This window comes from Episyrphus balteatus, chromosome 3, assembly GCF_945859705.1.
Source record: "Episyrphus balteatus chromosome 3, idEpiBalt1.1, whole genome shotgun sequence".
Classification (NCBI taxonomy): Eukaryota; Metazoa; Arthropoda; class Insecta; order Diptera; family Syrphidae; genus Episyrphus; species Episyrphus balteatus.
In genome coordinates, this window is record NC_079136.1 from 74,379,753 (window position 1) to 74,395,567 (window position 15,815).

Consider the following 15,815-nt stretch of genomic DNA (forward strand, 5'->3'; position numbering starts at 1 on the left):
TCTCGATGTCGTTTTTTTGCACAAAATCTATATAGATAAACAAAAAAACACACCTATAGATAAACAAAAAAACACACCTAATAGGTGTGTTTTTTTGTTTATCTATATAGATTTTGTGCAAAAAAACTACATTGAGATTTTTGAAATCAAAACAATTTACGTGTTAAAAACAACAAAAACTTTATCTGTATAGATTTTTGAAAAATCCAGATAATTATCCAGATTTTACTTTCTCTCGATAAAAACAGTAGTGCCAAGGTAGTTTAATTGTTGTGTTCATACAGAAATATCTGAAAATATTAACAAAAAAAAAAAAGCGGAGAAAACGAGGTTTGAAAAAAACTCTCATAGAAAAAAATAATCAAAAATTTGTTTGACATGGTTGCATTGAAATGTTAATATCTCGAGATATACGCAATGCACTTTTCAGATAAAAGTCTTAAATGGATCCTGATAAGATTGTTGAACAGATATGTATATAAAATTACCAAAGTTTTTTCGAAAAATTAGAAATAAAAATAAAAAAGTTTTCACATTTGATTTTTAAAAAATCGAAAAAAAATTCAATGTGGCTACCTTCAAACGCTTATAACACAAGAACGACGCAACTAATGTTAATGGTCATGGTCTTGAAATGTAGCTAAGAATATACAGATAATTTTTGAATCCAACATGGATGCCATGGCCATATGAACATTTTTGTTTGCATCCAACATGGATGTAATGGCCTTTCCACTTCGGAGTTAAAATAAAAAAAAACAAAAGCAACATTTTTGACAGACAGCTGCCAAAGTATATGTACAGTGGTGCCAAATGTTTGCATGGATTTCAAAAATCTCGATGTCGTTTTTTTGCACAAAATCTATATAGATAAACAAAAAAACACAGCTAATATAGTTTTCTATTTAAGCACTGCGTTTATTTGGGAATATTTATATACTGATAAGTACTTAAAACTACTTTGACCTCTTTTGCTGTTTTGAAAAAGTAATTCAAAGCAGCTTTAAGTACTAAGCAGCAGATATAAATATTCCCAAAGGAACGTAGCTATAGGTCAGCGAACCAAATTGAACGTAGTGAACTCCATAAATCTGTTATAATCTATTAAACTATTATACAAAAAATATGACCAGCAACTGAATCACTGATAATCTATATTCTATAATGCATGATACAACTACCTTTGTATATAAAAACTAGGGTAAATAGGGTAAAACGACATGGTACCAAAAAAATGCATTTCTTAAACGGAAAGTCCTAGAGAGTTGATTTTTTTTGTAATCTAAAGACAAATTTTTTGCAAGAATGGCATAAGTTTTGAAAAAAATTCTAAAAAATTTCAATACAGAGTTATAAACGGTTTTTTAAAACCTAAGCATGAGGTAGACCTTTGAAAAAGTGGTTATTATGGGTTAGGAAAATTTTTTATGGAAATTTTAGGTATACCATTGGAAAGTTTAAGAAAAAAAAAATTAGGCGTCTAAAAGGAATTTTTTTCTTAAGCCCTAATTTTCGAGATATGAATTTTCGAAAAATACCTGTTTTTTAAGGGTATTTTTGAGTGGTTTTATATTTTTAAAAATTTTTTTAAGCTTTCCAAAAATCTCAAACTTACAGGACTTATATGTATTACTAAGGTGCATGCATGTGAAAAAAATTGGATTTCTAAAATGATTTTTGAGTCAATTATGGGAAAAACAATTTTTTTATCTCAACATTTTTGATAGTTTTTAGCCCTTTTTTAATGCAAATCTTTTTTATTTTCATACATAGATGGTTGAAATCAACAGAGTTAATAAAAAATTTCTAGGACGTTATCCCTGAATTTCTATTTTAATCATTTTCATAGTCAAAATTCAGATATAACCGTAAAAAGATATCGTAATCTTAACTTTACATTTCGACATGGTTCGCTTTAAAAATAGATACCTTTTTTTATAGGCGTCCTACAGATATTATTGGGACATATAATTAAAGCTGAAATGATAACCTTTACAATGATATAAAATTTATTGTACGTATAGTTATGAAAAAAATGAAGAAAAGGGTTATGAAAGAAAAAAGGTTTGGATTTTTTTGGTTTCTTGATGAAAGCTGATTACATTCAAAAAATTCCAACTCTTTTTGTAGGAATCGTACAAAAATGAAAAAAAAAAAAAAATGGTATTTTGTTCACCTTGTTTTTGCAAAAAAAAAAGTATTATTACTTTTCCACGATGAACCCTACAGTTAATTATAATTAAAGTCTTAATCTTAATCATACAATGAGATGGTTTTATCATTTCAACGGAAAAAAAAAACCGTTATAAAGTGCGCTTTTTGATATATGGTTACCACATTGGAAATTTGTTTTTAGGTTTAATGTTTAAATAGTTTCGTAAATATTTTTAATATGTGATAAATTTCGTTTTTTTAAACTAATAATATACAAAATAAAACTATACAGTTAAACTTTTAAAACGTAACAAACTTTGAGCGTTTTTATGCACAATAATGCATAATTTATAAATCATTTTCTTCTGAAAATTTGAAATAAAATGGAATAAAACCATTTATTACAATTAAAATAAAACCATGTTCCTTAATTTTTTAAATGAAGACAATAACAACATGAATTTGAAAATTTTATTTTATACATCAATATACAAAACTTTATTTTTACATCAGCGGCAATCATGGCGTTAGATTTTTATTTTTCAATCCCTTGCTTCATTTTTTGCTTCAAAAGGCAACAAATTTAAAAATTCGCACACATTTACAAAACCATAATTTTTTATATTCATTTATTATTTTATATTTTTTTATAAATCAGCTGGTAATGTCAAACTAGTTTTGTTTTCTTTCTTTATTTTGTATCCCCCCTACTTTTGAATTTTGTTCTATTCCTTCATTGCCTCCGTATCCCTCCCCTTTTTTGTGGAATCCATTCTGCTAAATGAGCACTTGTGTCTAAACCGTACGGCGGCGGTAGTGTATTTTTTCCCCGTGAGAGTACTATGGTTTTTATATACAAAGGTTGTATTTGCATTTCGTATTTACAAATAAATATTAGCATTTTAATGTAAAAAAGAAAACTGCAAACCGAAAATATTGCCATGATTTGCTCTTAATTCCTATGATGAAGGAGAAACGTCAAACCCTTTGAGCTCCCGTGACGTATAAGCGCAGAACGAAACAAATTAAAGAACGCGAAAGCGCTATTTGTTTAGTTGTATCATGTTTACAAAAAATAGGACAGTGGATGCATACAAAAATGTGTACTTCAATTGAAGCATTGTTATAATCAGAGGATATGCATATAAAAATGTTCATTTCAATTAAAGCACTGTTATAATCAGTTCATCTCATTCCTTCAATTCTTCAAAAAGTTGTACTTTATAGGAGGGAATCCACTATCGAGTTTTTGATAGAGATCAGTGACTATCTCACTTTTCGCAAAAGAAGACATGAGATGAACACTGGATTATAACATTTTTATATGAAACCTCTATCTCTATATAGTTTTCTATAGAAATCAGTTCATTAGCCTGGTACAAGCAAATGTAAAAACACCTGTTTTGTGTTTTCGATTCGATTCAGCTCAGAAATTCGGTTCGGATCAGTTAATCCGGATTCAACTCGATTCTAGTTTACATACACCTAATTCCTGATTCAACTCGGATTGAAACTACCTTATAAACATGGTATGTCAGTCGAATATTTTAAATGAGATTGCTATCTCTTTTTCACTATTAAGTGCAAGCGAGAGAACAACATAGAAATGTCAAAAATAGTCGGCACAATGAAGCCAGTGTGAAAACCGTCAAATATATTATACTTCTGTCAACTGGGTATTCGTGGAATCGTGGAAATGAAAAACTTCTCTCTCGAATAAAAAGTTTAATTTTTGTTGAAATACAATAGAAAAACGTGTTGTTAACGGTTGCAGAAGTTTTCAACTAAAAAAATGTATCGCCTTGTTTTAAATAATGGAAGCAAATGTGCACGCAAAGTAAATAAACCAAGTGAATTTATATTTAGATCTCTTCAAGAAGCCACCAATCGGTTGAACTATAACAATTTCTTCTCGAAGTGTGTTATGTCATCTATTTTAAAAGATTTCAAATATTAATATAACTTTTTCTCTTCTTTTTTTGAAACGAAATTTCCTCCTGCAGAAATAGGAAGCGAATCCCATTTATTTCTTTTCAGTTCTTTACTTAAAATTGATACATTTTCTGATGTATCTTCGTCTCGTTGCGGTCTATTTAAAGTCGTTTTTTTTACACTACTGAGAGTACCCTATTAGAACTTATTTTTGCACATTTCAAGGTTTTGTGTTAATTCAAGCCACTAAAGGGTAAAGAATGTCTACTTTAGGTTTTTAGTCAGATCTGCACCTATTTGCAGTTGTTTTAAAGTTTGTTGTTTATAATAAACTCTACTATTATTTCGGCTATAAGTCTTTTCTTAAATTCATTTTATTCACATATCACATGACGTTACGGCTTATAGGTATGAGTAAATATACCATTCTTAAGGACTAATATATTAATTTTGCAAGCCTCTTCAGGTTTGTTTATAGTCTTTCATTATTTTAAAAAGAATACTTAAGAAAGAGTAGTATATTATTTATTTTTGGCAAGTTTAAAAATCAAATTCTACCCTCATTTATGTTCTATCACTCCAGAAAAAAGAGTAGATCCGGATTATTATAGTCCTCAGTCCAGTGGGGGAAAACGACTCAAGATCATATCGCCCTCTTAAGCCATAAACATGAATGTGGAAATTAAATTTTCTTGACTTGACCCTGTTGTTCAATATCTAAATATTTTCTAAAAGCTTAGCCGGAATAATATATTAATGTTTCCAATCGGTAAATGTTAAATTCAGACAAGATTTACTACAGCTTTAGCTTAGCTTTGGAAAATCGACCTTACCAAGCTTTCAATTTTTCATATATTCATTAGGTAGGGTCAAAAAATCGAATATCTTTTTTTTTTCAATTTTATACTTCGAAAAATCGATTGCTACCCACCTCTAGAACATACTCATATGAGCTCTAAATAGTTGTGATCCTTTGACCTAAAGTATCTACTGCTAAGTACTTCTGGTTGTATTCATTTCCATTTCTTCTATAGAAAAAATGTTTTTGAATGGATTCAAAAGTACTAAAAAGTACTTTGCTGAGCCCAAAGGAACACAGCCAATATTAACCGCTCCGCAGTTTTCCATTTTTTCACCAACCTAAAAAAAAAGCTTTTTACACTTTTTTCGTTTATCTAACTGTTTAAAAGATGTTCGAGGTCAAAGTTAAAAAAATTAATAAAAACCATTCCTTAATTTTTAAAAATTTTAATTCAGTCCTAACTCTAATATTGGTAATAGTCATAATGTTGTACTCAAATCATTTCATTTCTTCACCCAAGTACTAAGCCCTAGGACTGTCAATCTATTACCGAATACTTAGGCCGTGTTTGAATTGCGTTATATAGTTAGCCCCGTGTAAAATTTTTGAAGCTATTGAGGTGTATACAAAAATTTCAGCTGTATGGCTTATTGTTTAATATTTTTCTCTGCCTCTTTTTTGCCATGATACTCCTTATTAATAAAAAAAAAAAAAACAAAACCATCTGCAAAAAAGTTTAACTAGGTCCCAGAGCCCATTAAATTTTTAACAGCTGAAAATTTTGTATTCACCTCAATAGTGTAATTCTACACGGGGTTAACTATTTAACGCAATTCACACACGGCCTTATTAAAACTTATTGTTACCTCTTCATACTATTACTAAGTCCTGGGACTGTCCAATTAAATTAGTAATATGTATTAGTTAGGACGCGGTATTAGTCAAAATCTAGGGTCTAGGGCACAAATACTTGAATCAAAAGAATGGATTTCGTTTTTTTTTTCAAGAGTTATTGCAGAATATCTTATTACTTACATAGGTGTTGTTTTGCTTAATATACATATGCGTTTTTCTTGATTATTACATTTTTTTTTGTTTTTTTGTTTTTTTTTTCTTAACAAACACACTAGAAATTAGAATTGATATTAGACCCAGAACCCAAAGCAAATTTCCAGTGTAAGTGATTATTTTTGGAAAGGCCTTAAATTATGTACAAGTCTTGCAGTCCCTATTGGTAATATTTGGAAATTAAACTATTGTATTGTATTTGTATTGTTTTGTATTTTATTTATTAATTCATATTGATAAGTACAACATAAAGATATAGAATCAAGTTTAGTAGACCAAGAAAATTAACATATTGGATTTTGGTACAAATTGTACTAAGGCAAAGTTAATTAAAGCACATAATTTACTAAAAAATTCTTTAGAAAATGAAAACAAAATTAAATAAATGTCAACTAAGATAACATATGAATTTTATAAAAGTGTAACAACAGGTATATAAGTAATAATATAATGTAGGAACTAATTTTTTAATTTTAAATTATGATCTTCTGATCACAAATTCTTGTTTAACCGTTTTAAAACAAATTAAGAGACACTTTTTAGCGAAGCTTAAAGCTAGATTTAGTGAGGAGTGATCATCAAAAAAACATTAAACAATGCAGTTAATGAAAATGCCTAAAAAATTACTGGCCATAATAGATCCTAAGTAAATTAAAGTAATAATCTTTTATTGACCACAAAAAAAAAAAAAAAATACGATATCAAAAAAGAAAACGCAATTTTGTTTACTTTTAAATTTCAACTATTTAATTCATATGCAATAAAATTCTGGGTATATTTTGTCTGAACTTTAGATATTATTAAACCACCAAAAGCTGACTCTTGAGCTAAATCATTTATTCAAGTTTTGTGTTTGAATTTCAAAATTTTGTAAGAAAATTGCGATTTGAAATTCGAGCTTCAATTGAATTGTTGAGTAAAATAAGATTTTCTTATGGTCTTTTGTTGATAAATCAATGAATTCTTATTTGAAACATAATTTTCTATTATGTTTTGTTTTGTCAAGTTGAAAGTTGAATTGTTTTTTTATGTAAACGTTCGTTTACCTTGGGTTATATTTTTCGTTTTTGTATTGCTGAATTATTTTATAATATTATTTTACCTCTTCGATTTTCTGCTTTAAATTCAATTTAAACGAATTATTTGTCCTTTATAAAATAAATATATATATCCTGCCTCATTAGCAGGATAGAAAAGTATTAAAAATATTTTGAATTAATTATTTAATTCAATATGTTTCGTTTTATAAAAAATAAATTACTTGTATTAAACATCCCCAATTAATGATGGTAACTATTTGTTCAGCAGGACCAAATCAAAAAGAGGCTTGAGAAGGTATTAATTTTCCGAATTCGGAATTAGGTTTTGAGTTTTGAAGCTCCCACGTTTATAAACTTTATCTCTAATTTGAAAAATGCATTAGGTTTTAGAGAGAATATAGAAGATACAAACGTATTGTAAAGGAAAAAATATACAAGTGAATTAACCTCCATCTTCCATGTCACTCCGCGAAGTTATTGTCTTCTTCTCATTGTTTTGTTTTTCGTTGAGGCACCTGGCGATATTTCGATTTTTCAGACATTCATGAATCTAAAACACAAAAGCAAAAACAAAATTAATAATAATTAATTTTCCGCAGGGAACATTCCAGGCCCAATGCCAACGACACAGTAGTAATAATATTCCAAGACAGGCAGGTTTTGGAAAAGTTGCTGTTTTACTAGCGCCTGTAGTTGCTATTGGAGGAATAATATCATACGCGAAGTAAGTTTCAAAGAAAAAGACATAATAATAAAACAAATTTACACTAAATATTATTTTTATTACTTTATTTTTATAAGTTATGACAAAGAATTTAGAAAAACTGTCGAAAAGAATGTCCCAGGGTCAGCGGTATTTATAAAATTTGTGTTAGAAGATAAACCTATTGAGACTGTTTCAAAAAAATTGGACACTGTATCACACCAAATCAGCAACGTTACATCTACAGTAACAAATCTTTTTGGAAATACCGCAGACAAAAGTATAAAGAATTGCACTAAATAAATTTTTTGACTAATTTTTAATTTTTATTTGCAGAATCCGACCAAGTTAAAGAAAAATCTACTTCACAAGCTTCTCCTGTAAGTTATTATATTTTTAAAAATTAAATTATTTATTTAATATTTCTGTATAATAGTTACCTATAAAACGTACTGAAGCCAGTGAAACTAAGTCTTCAGTTAAGCCAGGAGCTCCTATAGCCCCAGTAACAATACAAAAGCCCGTAGAAACTCTTCCCAAAGATGTAGTTGAACTCGAAAAAGAAGTAGAACTTGCAGCATCCTTAGCTCTTCAAGAGTACAACAAGGCAATAAATATTTTAAATTCGTAAGTTGTGAACAATTATTAAAAAATAGATTAAGTTTTATTTTACAGTAAACTCTCTCTAACTCGAATTTTCACAGGACACGAAAATTGGTTCGAGTTAAAGGGAAATTCGACTTAAAAAGAGTTTATTGTATTTTCAGTTTTTTTTTTTTAATGTAGATACACTGCGCGTCACTTGAATAGAAACAAACATTTTGCTTAAAAAAAAAGCGATTGGCACTTTGGCTAGGTAACTAAGCAGATTTTTGGTTTAGCATTTTCAAAGAGGAACTTTTAACAAACAATGTTGTAAAAAAATCCATTTAAGTGGCAAAGTGAAGAGAATTGCAGCCAGTTTTTTAAATTATTTTTTTCTCTACCCTTGATATGGGTCTCAGCTGTCTTATTTTTATATTCAATAACTAGATTACGTTATTTTCAAAACATTCTAGCCCGATTGTGGCAAATTTTTCAATATATCGCGCGATTTTACATAATGCAAGTACATTTTCAATGTTAGCTTCTATTTATGCATTTTCTGTGGTGCCTATTGGCAGCTCTCATTTTTATCTAATTAAGAGCTTGTTTCTATTCAAGTTATGTAAAATAAACATTGTTTTTTGTGAAGCAATACGAAAAACGCTATTAGAAACCATACGGTTTTTTGTGTTCACAACATTGTTTATTAAAAGTTCCTCTTTGAAAATGAAAAACCAAAAATCTACTTAGTTACCTCAATAAACGATATGTGACCGTTGAGCGTTTATGCAATTTTTCTATTTATTTAATTTCTTTCAGACATTTTGGGCGCATTGGCTCCTCAAAAACATAGTCATTTTGTATCGCTTAATGTACCTACAGTAGCGATCAAAAAAAAATATTCCACAAATTCACTCTGTTTAATGAAAATAAAACAGTTTCAATATGCCAAATTTGGTAACTTAGTTCTTGTTCAAAACTCTTTAAACCTCTTTCGTTTGCATTTTTTTGTTCGCCACTGTATACTTAAACCTTATATAAATTTCTAGTTAAATTTTCTTTGAAACTATTTATGTATTTAATTAAAACTGAATCTTACCTTCTTAACTTAACTTTTTTAAAAACTATTTTCTTTGAACACTCCAAGCGAAATTTGGAAATGAAACGGTATCCCAATAGGTTGTTCAGATTAAATTGAATTAAAAGGTTGTTATTAGTTTTTCATTGTTCTATTACCTAAATATTGGAAATTTTATAAGTGAAAAAAATGTAAAAGAAATTTAAATTTTTATTGCTTAAAAAAATTAACAAAAAATAACCAAAATAAATGAATGAAGCATAATGTTTCAAGATAGGTACTTCACTTTAGAAATTTGATTATCGAGTTAAGTTCAAATACATAACTCTCCAAAATGTAGACAAAATTATTTTTCGTTGTTTTTATTATTATTTCTGATTTCTGAAATTTTTTTTGAAAAAACTTGCACTGTATTATTAATAATATTCATACAACAAAATTCCATTATTATAATTTTCACATTAAAACCCTTAAATTCGATTAAAGAGCTACTTCCCCCTGTCGTTTTTATTCTGCTTAAATTTTGTTCTCCATGTCTGATAAACAATTTTGCCTATGATTATGAAAGTGGACTAAGTCACTTTTTGCATTATTTGAGGAAAAACTTACATAATAATTTTCTTATAACGATTTAATTATATTTCTTTTATGAAATCACTAGAAGAGCAATAAAGAAGTCTATTTGCTGCAATTTCGCTTTCAAATAAACTTTACTCCTTAAATAATAATTATTTTTAGGCTAGATTTGATGTCATTTTTAGGAGTGACTTAGTCCACTTTCATAATTAAGGGCACAATTCTAGTTTTTCGAGTCAGCGCAGCGATCACTTATAATTGAAGCAAGGCCACCGATTTGTTTTTTTTTTTTTCTAAGCAAAGAACGCAAATACAAATCCGACACATATTTAGGCAAAGTCTGTGGAGCAAACTGATATATTGCATTGTTTCTTCTAATGTTCGAAATATGAAGGAACCTAAAAAAAAATTCAATAAACGTCGCTATTGAAGTTTCTTTTTAAGAATTTATTAGATTAATCATATTTTATCCTTTTTTATTTATTCATATGGAGCATAACTTACTGTTCAATATTTGAAAGAATTCTACTTCTAATTTTAACTCTTATTTTAGTTTCAACAATGATGTCCGAAAAATTGTAGATAAAACAGTTGACGATATTGATCCCACCTCGTGGACAACTTTGAAAAACAAAACAAATGCTCGCGATACATCAGTTCAAGCTGCTGAACAAGCTGCGATCCAGGCACTTAAGAAAATTGGTATGCACACATAAGTTGTTTTGTTTTTTTAAGTTTCGTTGAACTTCAATAAATTGTAGAAACATGTCAAATTGCTCTTAGCAAAATTGCAAATGCATCAAATCACGATCGTGTTCTGGAAGTTCGCAACAAGACCAAAACTCTAACTGATCACATAAATGGAGTTAAAAATGAGCTTTACAAGTTAAAAGATGTATCATCATTGTCTGAAAATTATTGGAAAAAGGTTTGTAAAGGATGTGATTATTTTCAATGAGAAAAAAATCATTATTTTGAATTATTAGGTCGAAGCGTCTCGTAACTATTTCGTTGATCAAATTGAGTCCATATTTCCTGGAATAAATCTAGCTGAAAAAAAATTAAAAATTTCTCAAGATGATCTTGATCTATTTTTGTTACACGCATATTCCCATGTGTTGACATACCAAAAAGAATTGCAACGCTTGCAAACAGATGGAGAGCTACGATTAAAGCGAGCAATCGAAGCGTACCGAGGAAATGATCAATCTGTTGCAGTACAAGCTCAGCTTGATTTTTTCCTTGAGAAAGAAAGACGCAAATTAGCGATCGAGAACCAAAACAAAATATTGAATATTCGAGCTGATGCGGAAAGACAATTACGAAAACAACTGAAACAACAGGCAGAAGCTCATGTTGACCATTTAAACGATGCCATTTCGCTGAGGGAGGCTGAGTTAAAACGAAACTTCAGTCGGGAACTGGAAGAAAAACTTTCCACAGAGAAAGCGTCGTATAAACTCCAACTAGCAGCAATGCTTGGAAAACTACGTGGAATGGACACTGCATTGAAAGGTAAGAAAAAAGTGTTTTTTTTTTTTTGTATTTTAAATGATTTCAAAATTTAACGCATGCGGCTAAGAAATTGACGATGAGTTGAAAGGTAGAATATTTTATACATATTTCATTTTCACTTTTGTCTTTATTCGGTGTAAAGCCTGAACTACATCAAAACACAAAGTCAAAAAAGTACAAAAAAGTAAAAAAGCTCAAAATATAAAAATCACATGTATATTTACCTGACATCTATTGGAAAAAAATTAATTAAAAAAGCTCTTTTGTTTTTGAAGTTTTAAATTTCAAATACAAAAATAAATCTCCAATCAATTAAAATCATTTAAAAAAACTTGAATTGAATTCCGACTCAAGAAAATGGTAAGAGAATTAAAATAATAATGCACAGATTATTATTTAACATTGACTAAAAATATTTTCAAGGAAAACGAATTAAATAGGTTACAAAATGCGGCAAATCGCATTTTAAATATAGTGCAAGTTGTTGACGCATTTGAAAATGCGACGAGCTCTAAGCGAAGGTGGTGGGTTCATCCAATTAATCAAAACCGTGTTGACCAAGGTGACTTTGGTAACTTGTTACAAGAAATTCTTGAGTACGACGAAGAAAAGTTCTTCAATTATACAAGAATGGAAGTTCCCCAATTCAACTATCTGCTTAACTTAGTTGAACCTCATTTGACCAAATTCAGCAATAGGTTAGGGCTTCCGGTAGCATTGCGCTTATTTGTAACCTTGAGGTATATTTTATAATGAATACATTTAACTAATAATTGTGTTAAGGGAAATATTGCTTATAGGTTTCTTTCAACAGGGGATAGTAACAGTTCTTTGGCCTATGCGTATCGCATAGGTAAATCAACTGTACAAGCTATAATACCGGAAGTGTGTGAAGTTCTGTGGACCGTACTAAAGCCAATATATTTGCCAATAAAAACACAAAGTGGTTGGCTGCAAGATGCACATGATTTCCATCAAACCTGGAATTTTCCACATTGTTTGGGTGCAGTGGATGGAAAGCATATTTCCATTCAAGCACCAAGAAAAAGTGGATCGCTGTACTTTAACTATAAGAAACATTACAGCATGGTATTACTGGCAGTTGCAGATGCCAATTACAAATTCACCTACGTGGATATTGGGGCGTTTGGTTCACAGAGCGATTCTGGTATATTTACAAATAGTACTTTTGGAATGCTTTTGGAAAGGGATCAAATGAATTTTCCAAGTTCTTCTCCTTTACCTGGAGGTAAAAAAATGTAAAATTAACTTATTAAAGGTTTTAAAAGATTATCTTATCTTTTTAAAGATCTTTTCTTTCTTCAAAATAATAAGACTTTATATTTGTTTTTATAGAAACTTTGAATTTGCCATATTTTATGGTGGGAGACGAAGCTTTTCCACTAAAAAATTATTTGATTACACCATTCAGTGGAAGGTATTTGGAAGACAGTAAATCTTATTTTAATAAGAGACTTTCTAGAGCACGCCGCGTAGTAGAAAATGCGTTTGGCATATTAGCTTCTAGATGGAGGATATATCAACGTACTATTATAGCTGAGCCAAATACTGTTGAAAAAATTATAAAGGCCACTGTTGTTTTACATAACATGCTATGTGAAAGCAGCAAGAACAAATATGCCCCAAGTGCTTTTGTCGACAGACAGCATGAAAGGGATGGCATTTGGATTGATGGAACCTGGAGAGCTAATGTAGGTTCATCACAACTGAACAGAATTCCTGCAACATTACGCTTGGGTCCGAGAAACTCCACAGAAACGGCTTTAAATTATAGAGAGTATCTTAAAGAATGGATACATAATAACTAAATAAATACAAAACCCATAAACTGTTATTATTGAGATTTATTTAAGTTCTATGAATGGCAAAACAAGAAATATTACAGGTTTTTAATCTATTTCAACTTAAACTCCCAGAAGACATCAAACACTTTTTTTATAAATTGTGTTTTTACGATAGGGTCCATCTCAACAGCTTCTTTCGCCATGTAATCAAAGATTTTGAAGTGGTTTGTTCTCATGTCTTCTGGTTCAGATACCAACTGCGATTTTGGTTGTGAAACACTTTCAGCTATTTTTCTTAAAGCTTCTCGACTCTCTTCATATAATGCTTCCCGGATTTTGTTAGCGGATTTCGAATTGTTTGGTGGACACCTTTCGTTGTCTGTTTGAGAAATTTCTGTCGTTAAGTTTTCAGAGACATTATTTGCTTCCAAAGAAGAAGGAGTTGCTGCAGTAGATGGGGTCAATGTATTTGGTGTTGGCGAAATGATATTTTGTGCTGCAGTCAAAGATGAGCCGGGGTATGAAGTTTTTGATTTCACTAAAGAACAAGGAATGGAACTCACTGTTGGCCGAGTATTCATTGTCTCCCTTAAAAACTCCAATTTTGGGAGTAAATACCAGGATTTCCAGTTCCTAGCCCCAGCTCCAGATCTTGTGAGAGCATCTTCTCTCTTCTTTTCTCTTCTCAACTTTTCTTTAAGTGCAATGAACCTTTTTTCAATTTGCATTGCACTAAAGCCGGAAAAGTGCTGAGAAATTTGCTGGAAAATTCGTTGCTTCTTTTTCGAGTCGCGGAAATCATTTCGTGATTTATCCCACAGCGTTGGATTTTCTTGAATGATAGTAATCAAGGCTTCATCGTCAGCTTCTGAAATATAGATTTTTTCATGCATAAATTTAAAATTTAAATTCAACTTAACATACCATTCCATGTTCTTTCAGGATCCATTCCAGCAAACAAAACAATTAGCGTCAATTTAAATATAGCTATCACAAAACTATTGACACTATTTTGAAATTTAAATTGTTTGTCAAAAGAGCTTTTTTCGAAAAATGACAAGAACTATGTGATCGAAGAGCTACCTTACGGAAAGGATATAAAATATTATTTGAGTGTATTTGTTTTTAAAACTTTCTGAAAAGTGAAAGCTTGGTCATGTTCAAGCTTTTTGACTAGGATACTTTTTAAAAATGAAAGAGAGATATACAAATAAGTTACTAGGGGGAACAAGAAAAAACATTGTGTTTACTTTTTTGTACTTTTCTGACTTTGTGTTTTGATGTAGTTCAGGCTTAAAAATGTATTTAAATAAAAAATTTATATATGAAAACAGATCGTGCAGAATCAGATCGTTCTGCACACCAGGCTCAAGCTTTATGGGCTTCTTGCCAAGCTCTCTGGGCAACAGTCCGAACTGGAGAACCAGGCGTACACTGGAGAAATAAGTTGCGTCCATTGAAAGCCGAAATAAATGCTGTGACTAAAGTTTCCGGTATGTCAAAATGAAAATTTAATTTACAATTATTTGAAAAAATATATCTGTTTTTAGAGGGTGATGAATTAGTGTCTGTCGTTATTCAAAATCTACCTACAACTGCCATACACCGAGGTGTTTTCCCCGAAGATGCACTGCGTGAACGCTTTTTAAATGTTGAAAAAGTTGCTCGTAAAGTTGCCCTAGTACCGGAGGGAGGTGCCCGACTTCCAATCTATTTGTTATCTTACTTGCAGTCTCTATTTATTCTAAGTTCAGACAACCCAGTTTCTAACAATGAATTAGAAAATAAAACTATTGACTTTAGTAAAATTGACACATATGATATACTGAACAAAGCAAGGTAAACTTCATAAAATAAAGTTGTTAAAGTTTATTAATGTAACCGATCTGTTTTAAGGTATTTCGTGGATCGTGGCAACCTAATGCAAGCACTTAAATATTTAAACCTACTCCAAGGTGCTCCCAGAAAAGTCGCAAGTGATTGGATAAAAGAAGCTAGATTGCTTTTGGAAACACAACAAGCTGCCAATACTCTAATGGCTCATGCTGCTGCTAGTGGTCTTTTATATTTGTAAATGTATTTAATAAATGTTCATAAATTAATCTGCAGCGAAACCTTTGAAAAGAGACAGATAGACAAAATTGTATCGATATAATAAAGGATATTGATTGTTTTGCAAATGCAAATGATTTATTTATGGCAACAATAAATTGAAATCCATGTTGATAAAATGTTTTCTTACTTAAAATTTGTATAGATAAGAATTACCGTTTGAGTTATATTCATTTCATTTCGAAAGTATTACTTTTACTGTGATGGGGTTACAATGGGTAAAACAAATCAATTTATTTTTGTTCTTAACCTGTCTAAACACGGATTTCTTCTGTTTTTGTATTACAGGGGGAAAATAAACTGATTTATTTGCGATATAAAATCAAATGTGCAGATCTGGATTTTTTGGTAGATTTACCCCTCTTTTCACTATTAGTAATACAACTTTCAGATGTCAGCTTGAGAGGTACAAGTTTTTCTATTTTTTCCTTCTAGAATCTAGATG

The 15,815-nt window shown here is 30.1% G+C and overlaps 2 protein-coding genes across 3 annotated transcripts; both read left to right on the top strand.

Moving 5' to 3' along the window:
• Positions 1 to 3,797: 3,797 nt before the first annotated feature.
• Positions 3,798 to 15,489, top strand: LOC129916890 (MICOS complex subunit Mic60). 2 transcript variants are annotated; one of them, XM_055997088.1, is made up of 12 exons: positions 3,798 to 3,991; positions 7,596 to 7,720; positions 7,798 to 7,979; positions 8,036 to 8,079; positions 8,136 to 8,326; positions 10,492 to 10,640; positions 10,700 to 10,866; positions 10,925 to 11,453; positions 11,521 to 11,541; positions 14,593 to 14,751; positions 14,809 to 15,097; positions 15,155 to 15,489. In XM_055997088.1, the coding sequence occupies exons 1-12, from the start codon at positions 3,947 to 3,949 to the stop codon at positions 15,330 to 15,332; spliced, it is 2,079 nt and encodes a 692-aa protein (XP_055853063.1). In that variant the 5' UTR covers positions 3,798 to 3,946; the 3' UTR covers positions 15,333 to 15,489. The 2 variants fall into 2 exon arrangements, with proteins under 2 accessions (XP_055853063.1, XP_055853064.1); XM_055997089.1 differs by lacking the exon at positions 11,521 to 11,541 and having other exon boundaries at positions 3,801 to 3,991.
• LOC129916902 (uncharacterized) lies at positions 11,818 to 13,318 on the top strand. The gene is made up of 3 exons (XM_055997113.1): positions 11,818 to 12,193; positions 12,254 to 12,702; positions 12,810 to 13,318. The coding sequence occupies exons 1-3, from the start codon at positions 12,084 to 12,086 to the stop codon at positions 13,280 to 13,282; spliced, it is 1,032 nt and encodes a 343-aa protein (XP_055853088.1). The 5' UTR covers positions 11,818 to 12,083; the 3' UTR covers positions 13,283 to 13,318.
• Positions 15,490 to 15,815: the final 326 nt, after the last annotated feature.